General features: G+C 38.8%; 2 protein-coding genes across 4 annotated transcripts; one reads left to right on the top strand and one right to left on the bottom strand.

Annotated features, from left to right (window-relative positions):
- Positions 1 to 867: 867 nt before the first annotated feature.
- LOC102703983 lies at positions 868 to 4841 on the bottom strand. 2 transcript variants are annotated; one of them, XM_006657538.2, is made up of 5 exons: positions 4705 to 4841; positions 3184 to 4116; positions 2886 to 3086; positions 2125 to 2320; positions 868 to 1310 (listed from the first exon to the last, which is right to left on the bottom strand). In XM_006657538.2, exons 2-5 carry the CDS (start codon positions 4093 to 4095, stop codon positions 1126 to 1128), a joined length of 1494 nt encoding a protein of 497 aa, XP_006657601.1. In that variant the 5' UTR covers positions 4096 to 4116; positions 4705 to 4841; the 3' UTR covers positions 868 to 1125. The 2 variants fall into 2 exon arrangements, with proteins under 2 accessions (XP_006657601.1, XP_040382405.1); XM_040526471.1 differs by lacking the exon at positions 4705 to 4841 and adding an exon at positions 4241 to 4258.
- Positions 4842 to 7300: 2459 nt separating this feature from the next.
- LOC102704260 (desiccation-related protein At2g46140-like) lies at positions 7301 to 11097 on the top strand. 2 transcript variants are annotated; one of them, XM_006657539.3, is made up of 3 exons: positions 7311 to 7496; positions 8509 to 9442; positions 10553 to 11097. In XM_006657539.3, exons 2-3 carry the CDS (start codon positions 8510 to 8512, stop codon positions 10556 to 10558), a joined length of 939 nt encoding a protein of 312 aa, XP_006657602.1. In that variant the 5' UTR covers positions 7311 to 7496; position 8509; the 3' UTR covers positions 10559 to 11097. The 2 variants fall into 2 exon arrangements, with proteins under 2 accessions (XP_015694485.1, XP_006657602.1); XM_015838999.2 differs by lacking the exon at positions 10553 to 11097 and having other exon boundaries at positions 7301 to 7496; positions 8509 to 9877.
- Positions 11098 to 15620: the final 4523 nt, after the last annotated feature.

Below are 15620 nucleotides of genomic sequence, written 5' to 3'. Positions count from 1 at the left end.
TGATCTTGGGAGAGGTCACGTGGACACAGCGGTGAGCGTGAAAAGTGCATAGAGGTCGAGCCATCACCACTCTGCTCCCTATCCTCTACCTCCACAGCTCCACCCCACCGCCACTGCCTCAAGATGTCTTGCCGGCTAGAAGGAGAGAGGAGAAAAGAGAGCTTGGTGGTCCCTGACATATGGCCCACTGTTTTTAGCTTTTCTTATATTTAAATGACCATAAAATACCATGCAATCTCTATGTGCTCGAAGTGTCATGTAAACACCGTATAGAAAATCTCAAACCCAGCCTCTTCCTCCACGAGACCAGGCCATTGTTGTAACAATAAGAAGTAGAACTAGAGCTCGTTCGGAGTCATGCAATTCTGATAGTTTAGTCTTTTTTGAAAACTTATTTTTTAATAAACCCCTAAAAAACTTATTGAACGAATAAATCTTTTTGACCGCATCAACGTCATTAGCGCATTGAACGAATAGATCTTTTTGACCTAGGATGGCACCCATGATAGTGCCGTTCTCCAGCCATATGAGCATAACACAACGACTTAAAGGATGTCTCCAATGATGTTGGCGTGGTCCTATACAATAACGACGGCTTGGTCAAAAAGGTTCACTCATAAGTTTTTTTAAGGTTTATTTATAAAATATTTTTTAAAATGGTCAAAATTCCAGTTCGGAGTCTTTACCCCATACTGCTACTACAACTCGATGCTGTTTGGTTTCAACACAATCAACGCAAACGTCAGTTTTCCTATTTAGTGCTCCTCTGTCTGAATCCTCATTGACCGCTACAGCGTGAGTGAGGACACCACAGATTTCATGCTAACATTTGCACATGCTTACGTATCATAACTACTAGTATCGTTCCCCTCCATTCCATAGAGTAAGAATTTTCTGATTCTGTCTATGTTCATCTATAGATTAATATATATGATTTGTACATACGTATAAACTCATTAACATCTATGTGAATCTAAGCAACACTAAAAATAATAAAATTAAAGTATTTACAGGTAAAATTGGGCCCCTATAAAAGCTAAAATGGCAAGCATTTTGAGAATCAATAAGCCTACCTACAGCCAGAACCAACCATAGCAAATCTGTACAATTGAGATTTAGATCGTCCTAAGGCCTAAGCGCAGAGTACAGGTCATCCAACGCTGTGTACAGAAACTTGGCAGCATTTGGTCTCGGCATATCCCCCATAAGGATATCGCTGGTTGTCAGATACGGGTCTCCATAGAATCGCAGATTTGCATCCCTCCGGGTGGCAACCAAGTTTCCTTCCAACGAAACACCAACGAATGCGCCTGCAGAATCGTGCACACAAAAATTAGTTGTAGCCACATATCCACGCATGGTCATTATGCAAAATTAAGAACATGAACACCCAGTGATGATTGATTTTTCAAATTCTTCAGTTTATTTCGGATATATTTCATCAAATAATTGTCAGTAAGCATGTCAAATACCTGTGTTCACATCTGATCTCCCCTTTAGACATCAGAATATATGCTGATTTGAGATTTTTTAATTACTATTCTTTTATTCTAGATTTTGGTTCAACAATGTGGAAGTCAATTCATTTGTTTATACCCTCAAATATCAATCATTAAATCAGATAATCCGCAATCCATCAATCTATCTCGAATTACGAGATAGCTAATAACAGTCATCATTCACTGCATCACAAAACAAGTTTTTGCGATGAAAAAACACATTTTGTTGAAGTTATCCTCCAGCATGATTTTTAGACTGAAATTTCTGTTTGTTCACTATTAACTAAAACTTAGAGGCGTCATCTTTTCTCTTTTGCTTATGCTTATAAGCCAATTTGAATTTTCAAATTTAAAGTTGATTTGGGGTTTTTTTCTCATATTTTATTTTTCTGTCTTTGCTTTTAGATCGGTAAGAACACGTATACAAAAATATTCACAAATTGTTTTTCATTTGCAAACAGTGTTTGTCTTTTTCTTGTAAAATAGAGGACCTGATATCCAAGCAACTCACTACAAAGCATGTGATACAATATATTTTCTTCCTGTGAATGTATACCGTGTAATAGAAACAAAGAGAACAACAAGGGAACCATAGGAGCAGACCTACAATCAGATGGAAGATTACCTTTGCTGCAGCTATATGTATAACAGACACCTGAGCCTTTATCACCAGCTCTCAAGTCAGCCTCTAATACTCTACCAACAGGTCCTGCTGCAGCACTTAAACCTGCCCCAAATGAAAAGTGCATCCGGCTGCTAAAAGTCCTGACAGCTTCCAGATCGCTAAGCACTATGACGAAATCCATCAGTTCACCACCAACCTGTATGATCAATCATAAGAATACAACATGCAAGAACTAAATTACTAGCAAACTTCATGAATTATGAGTTAAATAATAATATATTTTCAGATATCAAGTCAACATAAACATAATTTCATTTGTCAACACCAAAAATTAAACAACATTTGCAACAAAAGGAAGCAGTTTCCCCTTGATGTTTCTATAAAAAAAAACCTATAACTTATATAGCCTCTGGAAAAACAAGTGACTTATACCTAAAGACGAAATTAGTGTTACAACAAGCACTTAAATCTTACGAGCTCTCACTCAGGTGTTAATATAGTGTCCTTTCATTTATTTGAAAACCATGAAACAGTATTGTTTCACACAAGGAAAGACAAAAAAAACATTAAACTGCATGATTGCATCTAACAAAATGGGCTCCATGACATCATTGAACTATTGAGCGATATATGCGATCATTTTTACACAAGAAAGTTGTACTATATATATAATGTATACCGGAAAGTCTGCAATTCATGAATCAATGGACTACAATTTGCTCATATCAAAGATAGAGAAGAAAATAGCAATGAGTTACTACCTGTGCTCCCCATCCTAAACCAGCTGAAATGATAGCTGATGGTGGTGACCATGATCCATCTGATTTTCGAGCAACTACAAGGCCAGTTCCAAGTTTATAAGTAACAAGTGCACCAGCTTTTACAACTGTCAGGATAGCAAGCCCACTTGCTCCACTAAGGACAGCATGAGGAATAGACCTTTCAGGGTTTATTCTTGCGATCTGCATTAAAAATTTCTAGTTTATCAGTTGGGGAACCTAAATATTGTGATTGAACATGTAATAAGAGGATAAGAAAAAACAATGTGTATTCTGTAACCTTGATATAGCTCCTCACGGAATTTGCGGCCTTGTAAATCTCATGTTCCATTGTTAATCCAATAGGCAAATTCAACCACCCCCTTGTGCTAGTCCAATCGAAAACATCATGCTTTGCAGTCTGTGTGGCGTTGCTAATGGAATTAATAAATAAGTTCTGCAGTGGATCAAGCCTATCATAACAGGCATCACAAACCCTTTGCGGATCCCGCTCACGGAACTTGGCTGGCAACAGGCATCTGCCTTTTGAGCATGTCCTACAGAATATCCCTCCACAAAATCTGCAATGGTGCCTTCCACGAGTAACAACAGTAAAAGGAGCAGCACATTGCATGCACGAGTTAGCATAACTATCAGGCATCCACTCTGGTGGCTCTGCCTCTATGACAACCCGATATACATTGTAATTCAATGCTTCTTCGTCCAGCAATGGTGGAGCACTTGGCAAATAGACTGAGGAGTGCAAGAATGTTTCTCCATTGCTATTTGATCCTAAGAACGCGACACTAGACTTACTGTCCATTGGTGGTTGAATTTCAGACTTTTTGCCACCACGATTAAAGATTGCAATTAAACCACCCAGCAGATTGCTAAGGTTTATTGGCTTTTCTAGCTTCAAGGGTGCAGATCCCCAACCATCGTCAGCATAGTCATAACCATAAAAATCAGTTTTGCCACCAAAATCAAATGGCTTGTGCTCAGCCAATTTTGACTCAAAGGAATTGATAATGTTCCCAGCTGTTCCGAGTGCCCCTTCTACATGCTGCGGAAATGACTTTGGGTCTAGTGAGTTCATCACATTCCCTATCGTGCCCAAAACCTTCGACTGAATCTCATCCTTGAGATTATTTTCCACTCCAGGTGTAGGCAAAGGGTGATACTTGAAAACCTCCCGCGAGGTCTCCATTGTCATAAGTGAATAGCACAGAAGATACTGAAAAAGGAAATCAGCAAAAGAGGAAACAATCAATCAATACGTGCTGAAAGACAGTTTCTCTAGTGAACCACCAAATTGCAACCAATTTATTCAGAACAAAAAAAAAAGGGCTCAGCTGTACACAAAATTTCCGCGCATTCCACGAATTTTATGCAGCTCCTCAGGTGTCTAAACAGGAAGCACCTAATACAGAAAATTGTAAAATTTGGAAAGTGACAATATTTGAGGCAACAAGTAATTGACCCACTTTCTTGAGAAGGCCTGACAAAGATTAATCCAAGAAGAGAGCTAGAATCGGCTCTGGATTACGCATAGGATGCACGCAAGACACCCAACGAACTAAGAAAGCATCTAATCTAGCAGAAGAAATACACATATATTATCGCACCGGATTCATCTAACCTAAATCACACCGCACCAATGAAACGCCACGAACAGCGAACAGCGAAAAGGGCGTAACCAGACCGAGCTCGCCGGCAGGCCGCGATCGCCAACGGACGAACGCTGAGAGGCCCTAAAAGAGGAACACCCACGACGATAGATGCTTGGTACGGCGTGAATCGAGAGAGACGGAGGGACACGCACCTAGCGGCGTGGTGGCATCATCGGGGGGCCGGGCTGGGGCTTGTTCTGCGGAGTCGTCGTCCCCCAACGGCGGCGGCGGCGGCGAGCGAGCGAGCGAGGTAGGGGAGGAGAGAAGGAAGAGGGGAGGCGGCGTGAGCGTGAGAGATAACAACTCTGGGTTAATCGGTTCTCTTAAACGGTTTGTTTTCCTACGAAAAGTAATAAGTAGATAATTTCATTTTCGTCGGAGAAAAAGACGGGAGTAGGAGAGAAAATAGAGGCCCGGCCCACTCGGCCTGGAAAAAGCCCATCCTGAATCTCTTTTCGACTGGCTCTCACAGGATCACTCATTTGCTTCAGGCCGCATGTGTAGGCCATGTTCGGCAGGTAGACGTGAAAAAGATTAGTATATGATTAATTAATTATTAACTATAAAAATATAAAAATTTGAAATTTTAAAACAACTTTCTTATAACTTTTTTAAATATATCGTTAAGAATTTGGAGAGCGTACTTACATGGCCGTAGCAGTAGTTTACAACGATAATAATATCTTAAAAAAAGTTGACTCACTTTAGTATGCATCTAGTCAACTATAAATTAATTATTAAAGTATTGTTTATTATACTTTTATTATTAAATATATCACACAATAGATTATAATTTTAACACCAAAATTTTGAGACCAAGATAAATTCTTAAATTAAATTATTATTGTGATTTAGGGTAGATTATTTTGATTGTTCTATAATCCAAATCTATATTATTATAAAATAATATCTAAATCTCTACTGTTATAAAAATTGATGAATTTTGACACCTACAAAAATTCTCAAATTAAATCATTACTGTTATGATTTTAAGATAGATTGTTTTGATTGTTGTATAATCTAAATCTCTACTATCATAAAAATTATAAAAAATCTACTGTTATAAAAGTTCAATAGTGTTTTTGCCTTGTCGTATAAACCGACTCATGGGTTCACCATCAATCTGGCCAAGAGCCAACGTGGGTGTTTGTATTGGTTTAGACTATAAAGGATGAGATAATAGTTAGAGACGACAACGGGACCTGTCACGTGAGATCCGAAGGATATTTAATCCAATATATTGGAATAGGTGGTGTTGGTAGTGGTCGTAATAGTCATGTGTGGGACAATCCTTTTTTTCATGGCAATGTACAATGTAGGTCGTGGACCATATATTTTTTAACTCATGTACGTCTCGATACGTCTCGATAGATATATGAGTATTTCATTATTATTTCATTATTAATAAATTAATTAATTAAACCTTGCTCGATGTGTCGCCTATTTATTGTTAGATATATTATTTGTGGTACTTAGCTTGGTGATAACATTTTGAGGACAGGTTAATACTTCCTCTGTATTTTTATAAATACTGTTGTTGACCTTTTGACACGAGTTTAATCATTTAAAATTATGCGCAAATATGAAAAAAATGTAAGTTATAATTAAAATATATTTAATAATAAATCTATTCATAAAAATATAAATGATTATTATGTAAGTTAAGTTTTATTTATATATGACATGTATTTTAATAGAATTTTATAAAATAATTTTTGCCCGTAGCGAAGCATGGGTATTTTGCTAGTTAAGTATAGAACGTCTTCAAACTTCTATAACAAGTGTGAACGTGACTTGTTTGGCATTGTGTATATAATATTGATGTGCTGCTTGTGTGCCACTAAAAACAAAAATAAATAATGAAAACTAAAACAAATATACATTGTACATGTAGCAATTGCACGAAAAACATAAATGTACATAGTTGGACCCATCATGACTTCATGAGTAGGTCCCATCCCCTCCACCCTATCACTCCTCTCACACTAAGGTCGTCGCATCGCAATATCTATTGTCCATCATCTCTTAACCATCTTCTTGCATGCCGCCGTCCATCAGTGCTCAAGCTCAAACTCCTGTTTGGGTGGGGAGTAAATATGGGATATAGCGGAGAAGAAAACGCGAGGCGCATGAGGTCGAGGGAGTAGGGCACACTAACAATTGTGTAGAATGAAATTCGTATCTTTTGTGTGACTAACGAATGGACCCCACGTGGTTGTTTTATTTTTATTTGTTTGTTTGTCTTTCGGTACAACGTGAGCGCCATATATTTTATAAACTATGAAACAAGCCACATAGACGTCACATGAGCCAAAACCGCTTTCAATATTATTAAAAGGGCTTAGTTTGTATTGATTCAAGAAGCTATAAGATGTTCCATATCTAATTTTGTGGTTAAGCGACGTAAATAAATTTTTAACTATAGTTTTTCCCCAGATATTTTGGGTTCCAATACTACCGGAGGCTACCGGCGGAGATCGACTTGGATAAGGACATATTCAAACATAGAGCCTATACTGTTGACTGTTCTCTCATCCACGTAATCAACACTAACTCATTTTATAAGTGTATGTACAAAAGTTGAATCGGATATGATTTTTTTATTAATACTACAAAATATATTTTTATTATTATTTTTTCTTTTAATCTATCCCATGCAATAATTTTTCGAAGAGTCGACTCTTAGCTACTGTGATACATGATAACTATTTTTCTCTCCTTGCTTCTCTTTTCTCCGCATCATCTCATTTGTTCGGGTGGTACTATGCCCAAAGCCCCGGCATGCGATGCTTGGATTAAAAGCCGCCGCTGATCGCGTCGCGCGCTCCATTCCAATTCCAACGCCGGCCTGACGCCTGTCCGTCCTCCTCCCTATTCTCCTCGCGATCGAGCACGCCGTTGCTTCCATCGTCGATCCTTCTCCCTCCCTACGTCCACGCACCAGGTAACCTCCGACGATCGATCAGATCAGATCAGTGCCCGCTGATCGTGTTCGATCTTCTCATGATCTGGGGGAGGGGATTCTTCTTTCTTGTCTCGGCTGCCTCCGATCTCTTCATTCCTCTGCCCAATTCCCCCCACCGCCCAGATCATCACTTTCCGTTCTTTGCTTCCTTTAGTTTTTTTTTTCTCTCGTTTGGTGGTTTGACTGAAATCATAGGGTGGAATGTGGATTTGTTTCGTTTGTTGTTTCAAGAACGGTAAAAGAAAAGGAAAATTCAAGAACAGGGAGAATATAACCAATTTATACGATCCGTTTAATTAAATTAATTTTTGTGATCATAATTACTGTCCACTAATTCACCTCTCCTCACAGAAAAATTTTGTTGCCTACCATTTGTGTGCGCCTCTTCTTACGTACGTATGTCCTTGAGCATCTCGATCCCAAATTCAATTTGGGAAATTATGCTAGAAAACATGTCTTCAACAGGTTTCCAATATGTGTTCCCAATACAGATTATTCAGTTTTGGGTTTCGTTTGGAGGGGTGTGTAATTTTTGTGTCCAATATTTTTTGAATGGATCTAATACAAGATTTTAGAGAGTAAAGTATTAGCATTCTATTGGAGATGTGACCAAATTAAGATGGGGACACCTGTATGCTTGAATCCATGATCATATATCCTCGATCGTTGACTGCCGTGTATTCGAAAGAGCAGAATGTCCAGGTTGAACATCTGGTGCTAGCTGAGGGTTACACGATCTCTTTCAGATTATCACCATTGGGTCGTTTCATGAAACAGCACAGTAACTTTTGTATATCTTTTGACCAGTTTCTGTTCTTATTATGTAATCTTCTTGATGTATTCTTTTTCCTGATAATATCTTGCTAGTGTATTTAATATTCTGTCATTGGGCTCTTGTCAATGTTGTCATGCATATTCAGTTCCGAATATTTTCGCAAGGATATTGTTTGTGGAATCTGATATCTCTTAATTCTTTCGATTTGTATTACAGCATGTCATCCTCAGATAGCCCAAAAGTGACTGAAAGGAAAGCTGACAAGGACCATGATGGGCAAGATGATGGAGAGAAGGGAGGTTTCCTAGACAGGGTTAAGGATTTCATTCAAGACATTGGTGAAAAGATTGAAGATGCAGTAGGCTTTGGAAAGCCTACAGCTGATGTTACTGGGATCCACATACCTCAAATCAGCCTTGAGAAGGTGGAGCTCATTGTTGATATCCTCATCTCGAACCCGAACCCCGTGCCGATCCCTCTCGTCGACATCGAATACTTGATCGAAAGCGAAGGGAGAAAGCTCATCTCTGGCACAATCCCTGATGCTGGAACCATAAACGCTCATGGCTCAGAGACTGTGAAAATCCCTCTGCTACTCATCTATGATGACATCAAGAGCACATATGGGGATATCAAGCCTGGAAGCATCATTCCATACAAGGTCAGAGTTGTGATGCACATAGATATCCCGGTAATCGGAAGGATCTCTATACCTCTGGAGAAGAATGGTGAGATCCCAGTGCCTTACAGACCAGAGGTTGATGTAAGCAAGATCAAGTTTGAGAAGTTCTCCTTCGACGAAGCAACCGCGACTCTCCATCTGAATCTTGACAACAAAAACGACTTCGACTTGGGGCTGAACTCTATGGATTATGAAGTGTGGCTCTCAAATGTGAGCATTGCATCTGCTGAGCTCAAAGAAACTACAAATATTAAGAAGCAGGAAGTAACAACCATGAACTTACCAATCAGCTTCAGACCCAAGGATTTTGGTTCTGCTATGTGGGATATGATAAGGGGAAGGGGAACTGGTTACACCATAAAGGGGCACATTGATGTGAACACTCCTTTTGGGCACATGAAAATACCTATAAGCAGAGAGGGCGGAACTACTCGCCTTAAGAAGGAAGATGACGACGACGATGATGAGGTATCTGTTTCGTAGTTACCTCAATTATTTTGCTTTGTGCAATGCTAATTAGATCATCCTAAATTTTGGTTGCCCTGTCATCTTCTTGGGCCAAATGAATCAAACAACATTATTTTGACAGCAGAAAGGGAAATTATGAGTCAACCAAGAGTCAATGACAATATTACTCCCTCCGGTCATTAATGTTTGTCGTTAGGACAAAGCATTGAAGTTAAAACAAAGCTATTTTGCTTGTCTGAAACGTCTGAAATAATTAGGGATGTACCTGACCATATTTAATTGCGAAACCTAGAAATTAAGCACTGGTGAATGGGGTCACAAACTCATGACAGCACACCATACCAATTGTACTTTCCTATATAGGCTCTGTATTCCTTTTTTTTTGCCAAAGTTTTTATGGAAGTTCTGTACACTAGAATTTGGTAGAATAAATGGTATTCGCCAGAAATTTTTACTGCGTCGATGTTCCTGTTATCCTGTGTTTCTGGACTGCAATATTTTACAAATTATTGCATTCCTTTTATTTGAGTAATCTAACGACATACAGGGAGAAAATATAACAGTAGTAAAACTAGTCAATATGATGTTCATGCTTTTATGATATATTTAGGCAACATAGTGCCAAAACACTTTAGTTCACCCATCAAGTTCCTTACCAAGCTTGATAGTATGCTTTACCATTGATTTTCATTCCTCCCCATCCTACTTTGACTTCAGAATTCCATAGATAAACTTGTGAGATGCTCTGACTTGAGAAGTCCATTGTTGTTACATTTCGGTTGCATACAAAAATTGGATGTGCAATTGTTTAACAATTGAGCCACACCCTCTTTTGGATTTTCAGATGCATCACATTAAAATTCTCAACAAAAAAAAATTGCACAGCATGTGAAAACATATTCACACACTATACAATCACATGATACACGTATGTATGCACATATTATTACATAATATATATGTATATATATATTTTGCCAGAATATCTTTGAACCATATACAAGTGCTAATTCCAAATGGGAGTCAAGCGATGGTACTATTTTTGTCAAGGGGAATAATCGTTTTTTTTTCTTCTAGTAGCCCGGCCTAATTCAATAATTTTGTCTGCAGGAGTAAAAGGTGGCAAGCATAGAGATTTTGTGGAACAGCAATGCTTTCAAGAATGTGCCCTTTGTATGCTAGCCAAGTTTCCATTTCTGCTTACGCTATCAGATTAACATGCCAGCTTATGTAAACCTGCTAAGGTCTACTTTTTTTCCCTATATTGCTGGTCTTGTAACTCTGCCTGCTGGTAGTTCATTATTTATCTAATTACAGCACGGCCTGAAGAATATATTTTCAACAATGCAAGTTTATTCTGCATGGAGTTTTATTTGTGATTATACAATGTATTTGTTTATAGTCTCATATGATATTCACACATGTTCTGTCGGAGGCTTGGAGCCAGGGTGACTGACTGTTTACATACTCAGCAAGTCGCGCGAAATATGAACACGCAAGCTTCAACTAGAGCCTTGGTTATTCTGCAATCCTTTTGTTTGTAAATATTTTCATTTCACTAAGTATGTACTCTTTTAATTGCCAGCAAGAACTTGTATCTAAATCATTTTTGTGAGAAGCACTGTAACAACTCAATAGAGCCATTCTTGATTTATTGTTTCCTAGAACTATTCGCTTAACTGGACTTGAGGCCATTGCAGTAGGTACTAGGTACCACCAGACAAAGGCTGCGCTCGGCATTAGGTAGGACGAGGGTAGTTATCTGGCACGAAAAACTTAATAATAAATTAGTATATGATTAATTAATTGTTAATTATAAAAAATTAAAATAGATCAATATGATTTTTTAAAGCAATTTTTTAAAAATACACCGCTAAGCAGTTCAGAAAGGCGCACATGAAAAACGAGGAAATATGAGATTATCAGTGGCTTTGCCTGCCGCAGCCCAAGTCGCTCTTGTTCTTGAGCACTCGGGTTACCCATTTGTGCCTTTTGCAACACTTTCCGAACATGAGTCAGGTAGATGAATCACAATTACGTCCACCTATTCCCATGGACATGGCTGATCAAATAGATTATTAACCTATACAGAGTGGGTGAGCCCAATCTCTAATACACGAAATTCAGACGAATCTAACGGCCAAAAACACGTCCACGTGTCCCTAGCGATAGTCCGGGAAATGGAACGACGCCTTGTTCTCTGCCAGTAAAACGGTAAAAAGAAAAAAAAAAGAAATTTGCATCAGTTCCATAGACAACGCTCGAGAAAAACACCCATGCATGTGTCCTTCTCGTCACTGTTGCTGCCGGTAGCGTGTCCCTACCGGTCCTTCGCGAAATGATGAAACACCGTATTGTTATCTACCAGTAAAAATGTAAAAAAAAATCCACATGCATTTCCCTAGACAAAGGAAAACAACTATCCATGCATGTGTCTTTGCAGATAGCCTCAGGAAGGGATTTACGACGTCTCCACCTCTGCCTAAAAAAAAATCGTAACCAGAAATTCCCAAAAAAGGGAGATGAAAGGGCGCTTCGTCCGACAGCAAAAAAAAGGAACCAGATGTTCCAGAAATAATGATTGATCTGTTGAAGACTGTATATCGAAGGTGCCCACTTGAAACTGGTTAGAACTATAAGATTTTTCCTTCTGACTATGCATCTCCACCAAGAGAAGGTACAATAATAGACTATAAGTTATCTACAAACATATTTTAAGAAGATAAGAGAGGAGAGAGAAGAATATATGTTTTGTAGTTAGCTATTATATAAATTGGCTATTAGATTGATTATAGATGAATTACAGCTATACAAGTTGACTATACTACAGAACCTGCTCTAACTGGTTAACAATTATGCACGTGCATTTGTTAAGATATATTATTTTTTGTTTAAGAATTACGCATATTCAATTCTATTAATAATTTACTGTAAAAAATTGGTGCTAAGTTTGTAACTGCTAACTGGTACTATTGTTGCATTACATCTTGACAAAAGTATAATATAAAACATAACAATGAAATATCTCTATTATCAGAAAGCAAAAGTAGGATGCTATCTTTCATTTCCCTAGAAATTCTTTTATAGAAGATCTCTTCTTCGTGTTTGGCAGTTTCGTAGTTTGTGACTTTGCATTACCATGTGATTTTGTATAGATGCTAAGGTATCGTTTAGTTACTAAAAATTTTTGGCAAAAGGGTCCCGTCGAACATTTAACTAGATGTCAGAAGGAGTTTTTGGACATGAATGAAAAAACAAATTTCAGATTCTGCCTGGAAACCGCGAGACGAATCTTTTTGAGTCTAATTAATCCGTCATTAGTACATGTTGGTTATTGTAGTACTTATAGCTAATCATGTCCTAAATAGACTCAAAAGATTCGTCTCATGATTTTCCCTATAACTATGTAATTAGTTTTAATATTCATGTATATTTAATACTTTATTTAGGTGTCCAAATATTTAATGTGATGTTTTTGAAACTAAAGGAGCCTCAATGCAACGGAGATTGCTGCCTTCTGGGTAACAAGCTCATGCTGCTACTGTTTACTAGAGTATAAGTACTTTTTGTGCAACCTTTATTGGTTCTGAACCAATCCCCTTGCCGGTCGTAATTTAATATCCTAAACATATATATGTGTATTTCTGTACTTAGTAATATATAATATGTCTACGTATTTTAGTTCATTAATATAAATGTATCAACTCAATGATCATATTTTTGCAGGTACGCATAGACCTGTCTGTTCTTCAAGTAAACATTAGTCTTTATAGTGCTAGCTGGCGCGGCAACATCGCGTGTCCTTTCTGGTTGTTACCTATAAAAGTGTGTCCATGAGTGCTACAACCACTCGGAGCCCTATTATTAATAATTAATAATGTAAATATATATATTATATGTCCTGTTGTTTGTGTAGAAATTAAAATATGTGTAGAAAGTTAGTTAGAAAATAGGATTTGAAATTGTAATATGTGCAGGATAGAAATAGGCTTTGACTCTGACTCTGTCTTAGGTTGTCCCTGTAAATAGAGGGGCACACTGATTATAATATAGTTATGCTGGATTGAGGAGTAGCGCCCGTAAATCACTGCCGTGGAGAAATAAGCCTTGACTAAAAACTCATTAACAAATATCACGCCAGGGTGTTGTTATGCTTGGATATTTTATGGATGCTTCCAGGTTTCAATTTCAGTAACAGCACATGCTCGTATGGCTGTTTTTGTTTTTCTCTTTTGTAGTGGGTTTTTGCCTTTTCCCCTTTTTAGCACCTTGATACCTTTCCTTTAATTTTCTTCTTTTGCCCATTTTCATGTTTCTTTTTCAACACAAGCAGACAATGGAGAATCAAGGATTTTAGCTAAGGATATGCCCGCCAAAAATTATCTATACAATTCGATAAATCCATTTTCGAAATTCGGTAATAATTGTAAAATTGACAACGTGATTTAATATATTTGAAGGAACAAAGGGTGTTTTGGTTTATTTTGTGATAGAAAATTGGTGAACTTAAAGTGTGTGATTTGAATTGTAATTATTTTTGTACTCTATTTTGTAGAGAGTTGAAGGTTAATCTGGGCCAACGGCAGGATAGGACTAAACTCAAGACGAGTTGAGGTTTCTGGTCACGATGATACATGATGGACAGACATCACCCTAAGAAATAATTCACAAAGAAAATCGAAGAAGAGGAGGAGCACATGTGCTTGGCTACATGCATGTATGTGCATAGGAGAGTTGACCAGTCAACTGTTCAGACATGCATGCTATGGGTTGTGTTAGCTTGTATGCAGGGTGAACAGAAAACTGATAGCTTCGCTTGAATCGTGATGGGCTCGGCTCGGCTCGGCACTATCGGCTCGTTGATAAATGGCAACGAGCTAAGCTGAGGGTCTAGCTCGTTAGCTATAACGAGCTAGCTTGAGCTAGCTCGCAGGCTGCTCATGGACTCAATAAACCAGAGAAAATTCGGGAGGCCCAACCAACAAATTTCCATTATGGCCAAACAAAAATCCATACTCCAAACCCTAAGATCCCTAATGACTTGAGTCTCTTGACTGGTTGCCACAAGATTGCAAGAAGCAAGCTGCCAGCAACCATGCAGCAACCAAGCAGGAAGAAGCAGGCAACACCGCCGCAAGCAGCAAGCTCACAGGCCGGCGACGCCGCAACTCGCAACAAGCAGCAAGCAGGCAAGCAACAGCCAAGAACACACACTTGCCGGCCGCCGCACGCCGACGCAAGCAGCAAGCCCCATCCCTTCGCCACCTCGTCGTCGCCGGCTCGCTGCATACACTCAGCGTCAACGCTCATCCTCGCTGCGTTGCCGCCCCAGAAATCCCTCACGGTCGCCGCTGAGGCGCCGCGCTGCCGCCCCATCTAGACATCCCTTCAATTCGCTCGTCCGGCCGTCCTGGCTAAACGAGCTAGTTCGATCGAGTTAATTGTCGAGCCGAGCCGAGCTAGCTAGCTCAATATATGCTATCGAGCTAGAGCGAGCCAAACCAAGCTGGCTCCATATCCACTTCTACTTGCAGGATGGCTGGCTCAGACTTGGTCCACGTGGGCAGCAGGATGCACCTCACTTGGCGACTCAAAGGCAGGTCCAGGGCGAATCGTGGAGCAGGCCGGGAGAAGTGGTGGCAAATGCGTACGTCACAGTGAAGGAATTTTTAATTTTTAAATTTATTTAATAAATAATTTGTAAAACTAAATTTTCATTTCCAAAATTTACAAATCTAACCTCCCGTCGCCCTCCTAGAGGATGGAAAGATAACGTGGCAGACGGCGGGAGGACCATCAAGGATGGCCATTGGCGGCGGTTGAGCATTTTTGTGGTTTAGCCCCTTGCCGTCCTTATCCGTAAGGGCGGCAAGGGGACAAATTGAAAAAATGTGTCCACGTCCAAGAAGGTCCAACCCTGAATCTAAATAGGCTTTTCCTATATTCTTGAGATATGCTCTTATTGTTATTTGCACAGGTTACTTCTTGTTTACCCAGTTCCGGAATCGTATATATGTATTGCATTTTACTTGTATAGTAAACAAATTTCGCTCACTTTGTAGTGCATGATTTCTATAGTTTTCAGTTTGTTATACAGGTTAGTTAATGAAAATTATATATCCGGAAAGAAAAGAGGTAAATTATTTGAATAGCATTTCCAACACAAGATAAATATATC

Source organism: Oryza brachyantha, chromosome 7 (assembly GCF_000231095.2).
Source record: "Oryza brachyantha chromosome 7, ObraRS2, whole genome shotgun sequence".
NCBI lineage: Eukaryota > Viridiplantae > Streptophyta > Magnoliopsida > Poales > Poaceae > Oryza > Oryza brachyantha.
The sequence above is the reverse complement of the archived record's forward strand: the minus strand, read 5'-3'. Positions and strand labels throughout refer to the sequence as shown.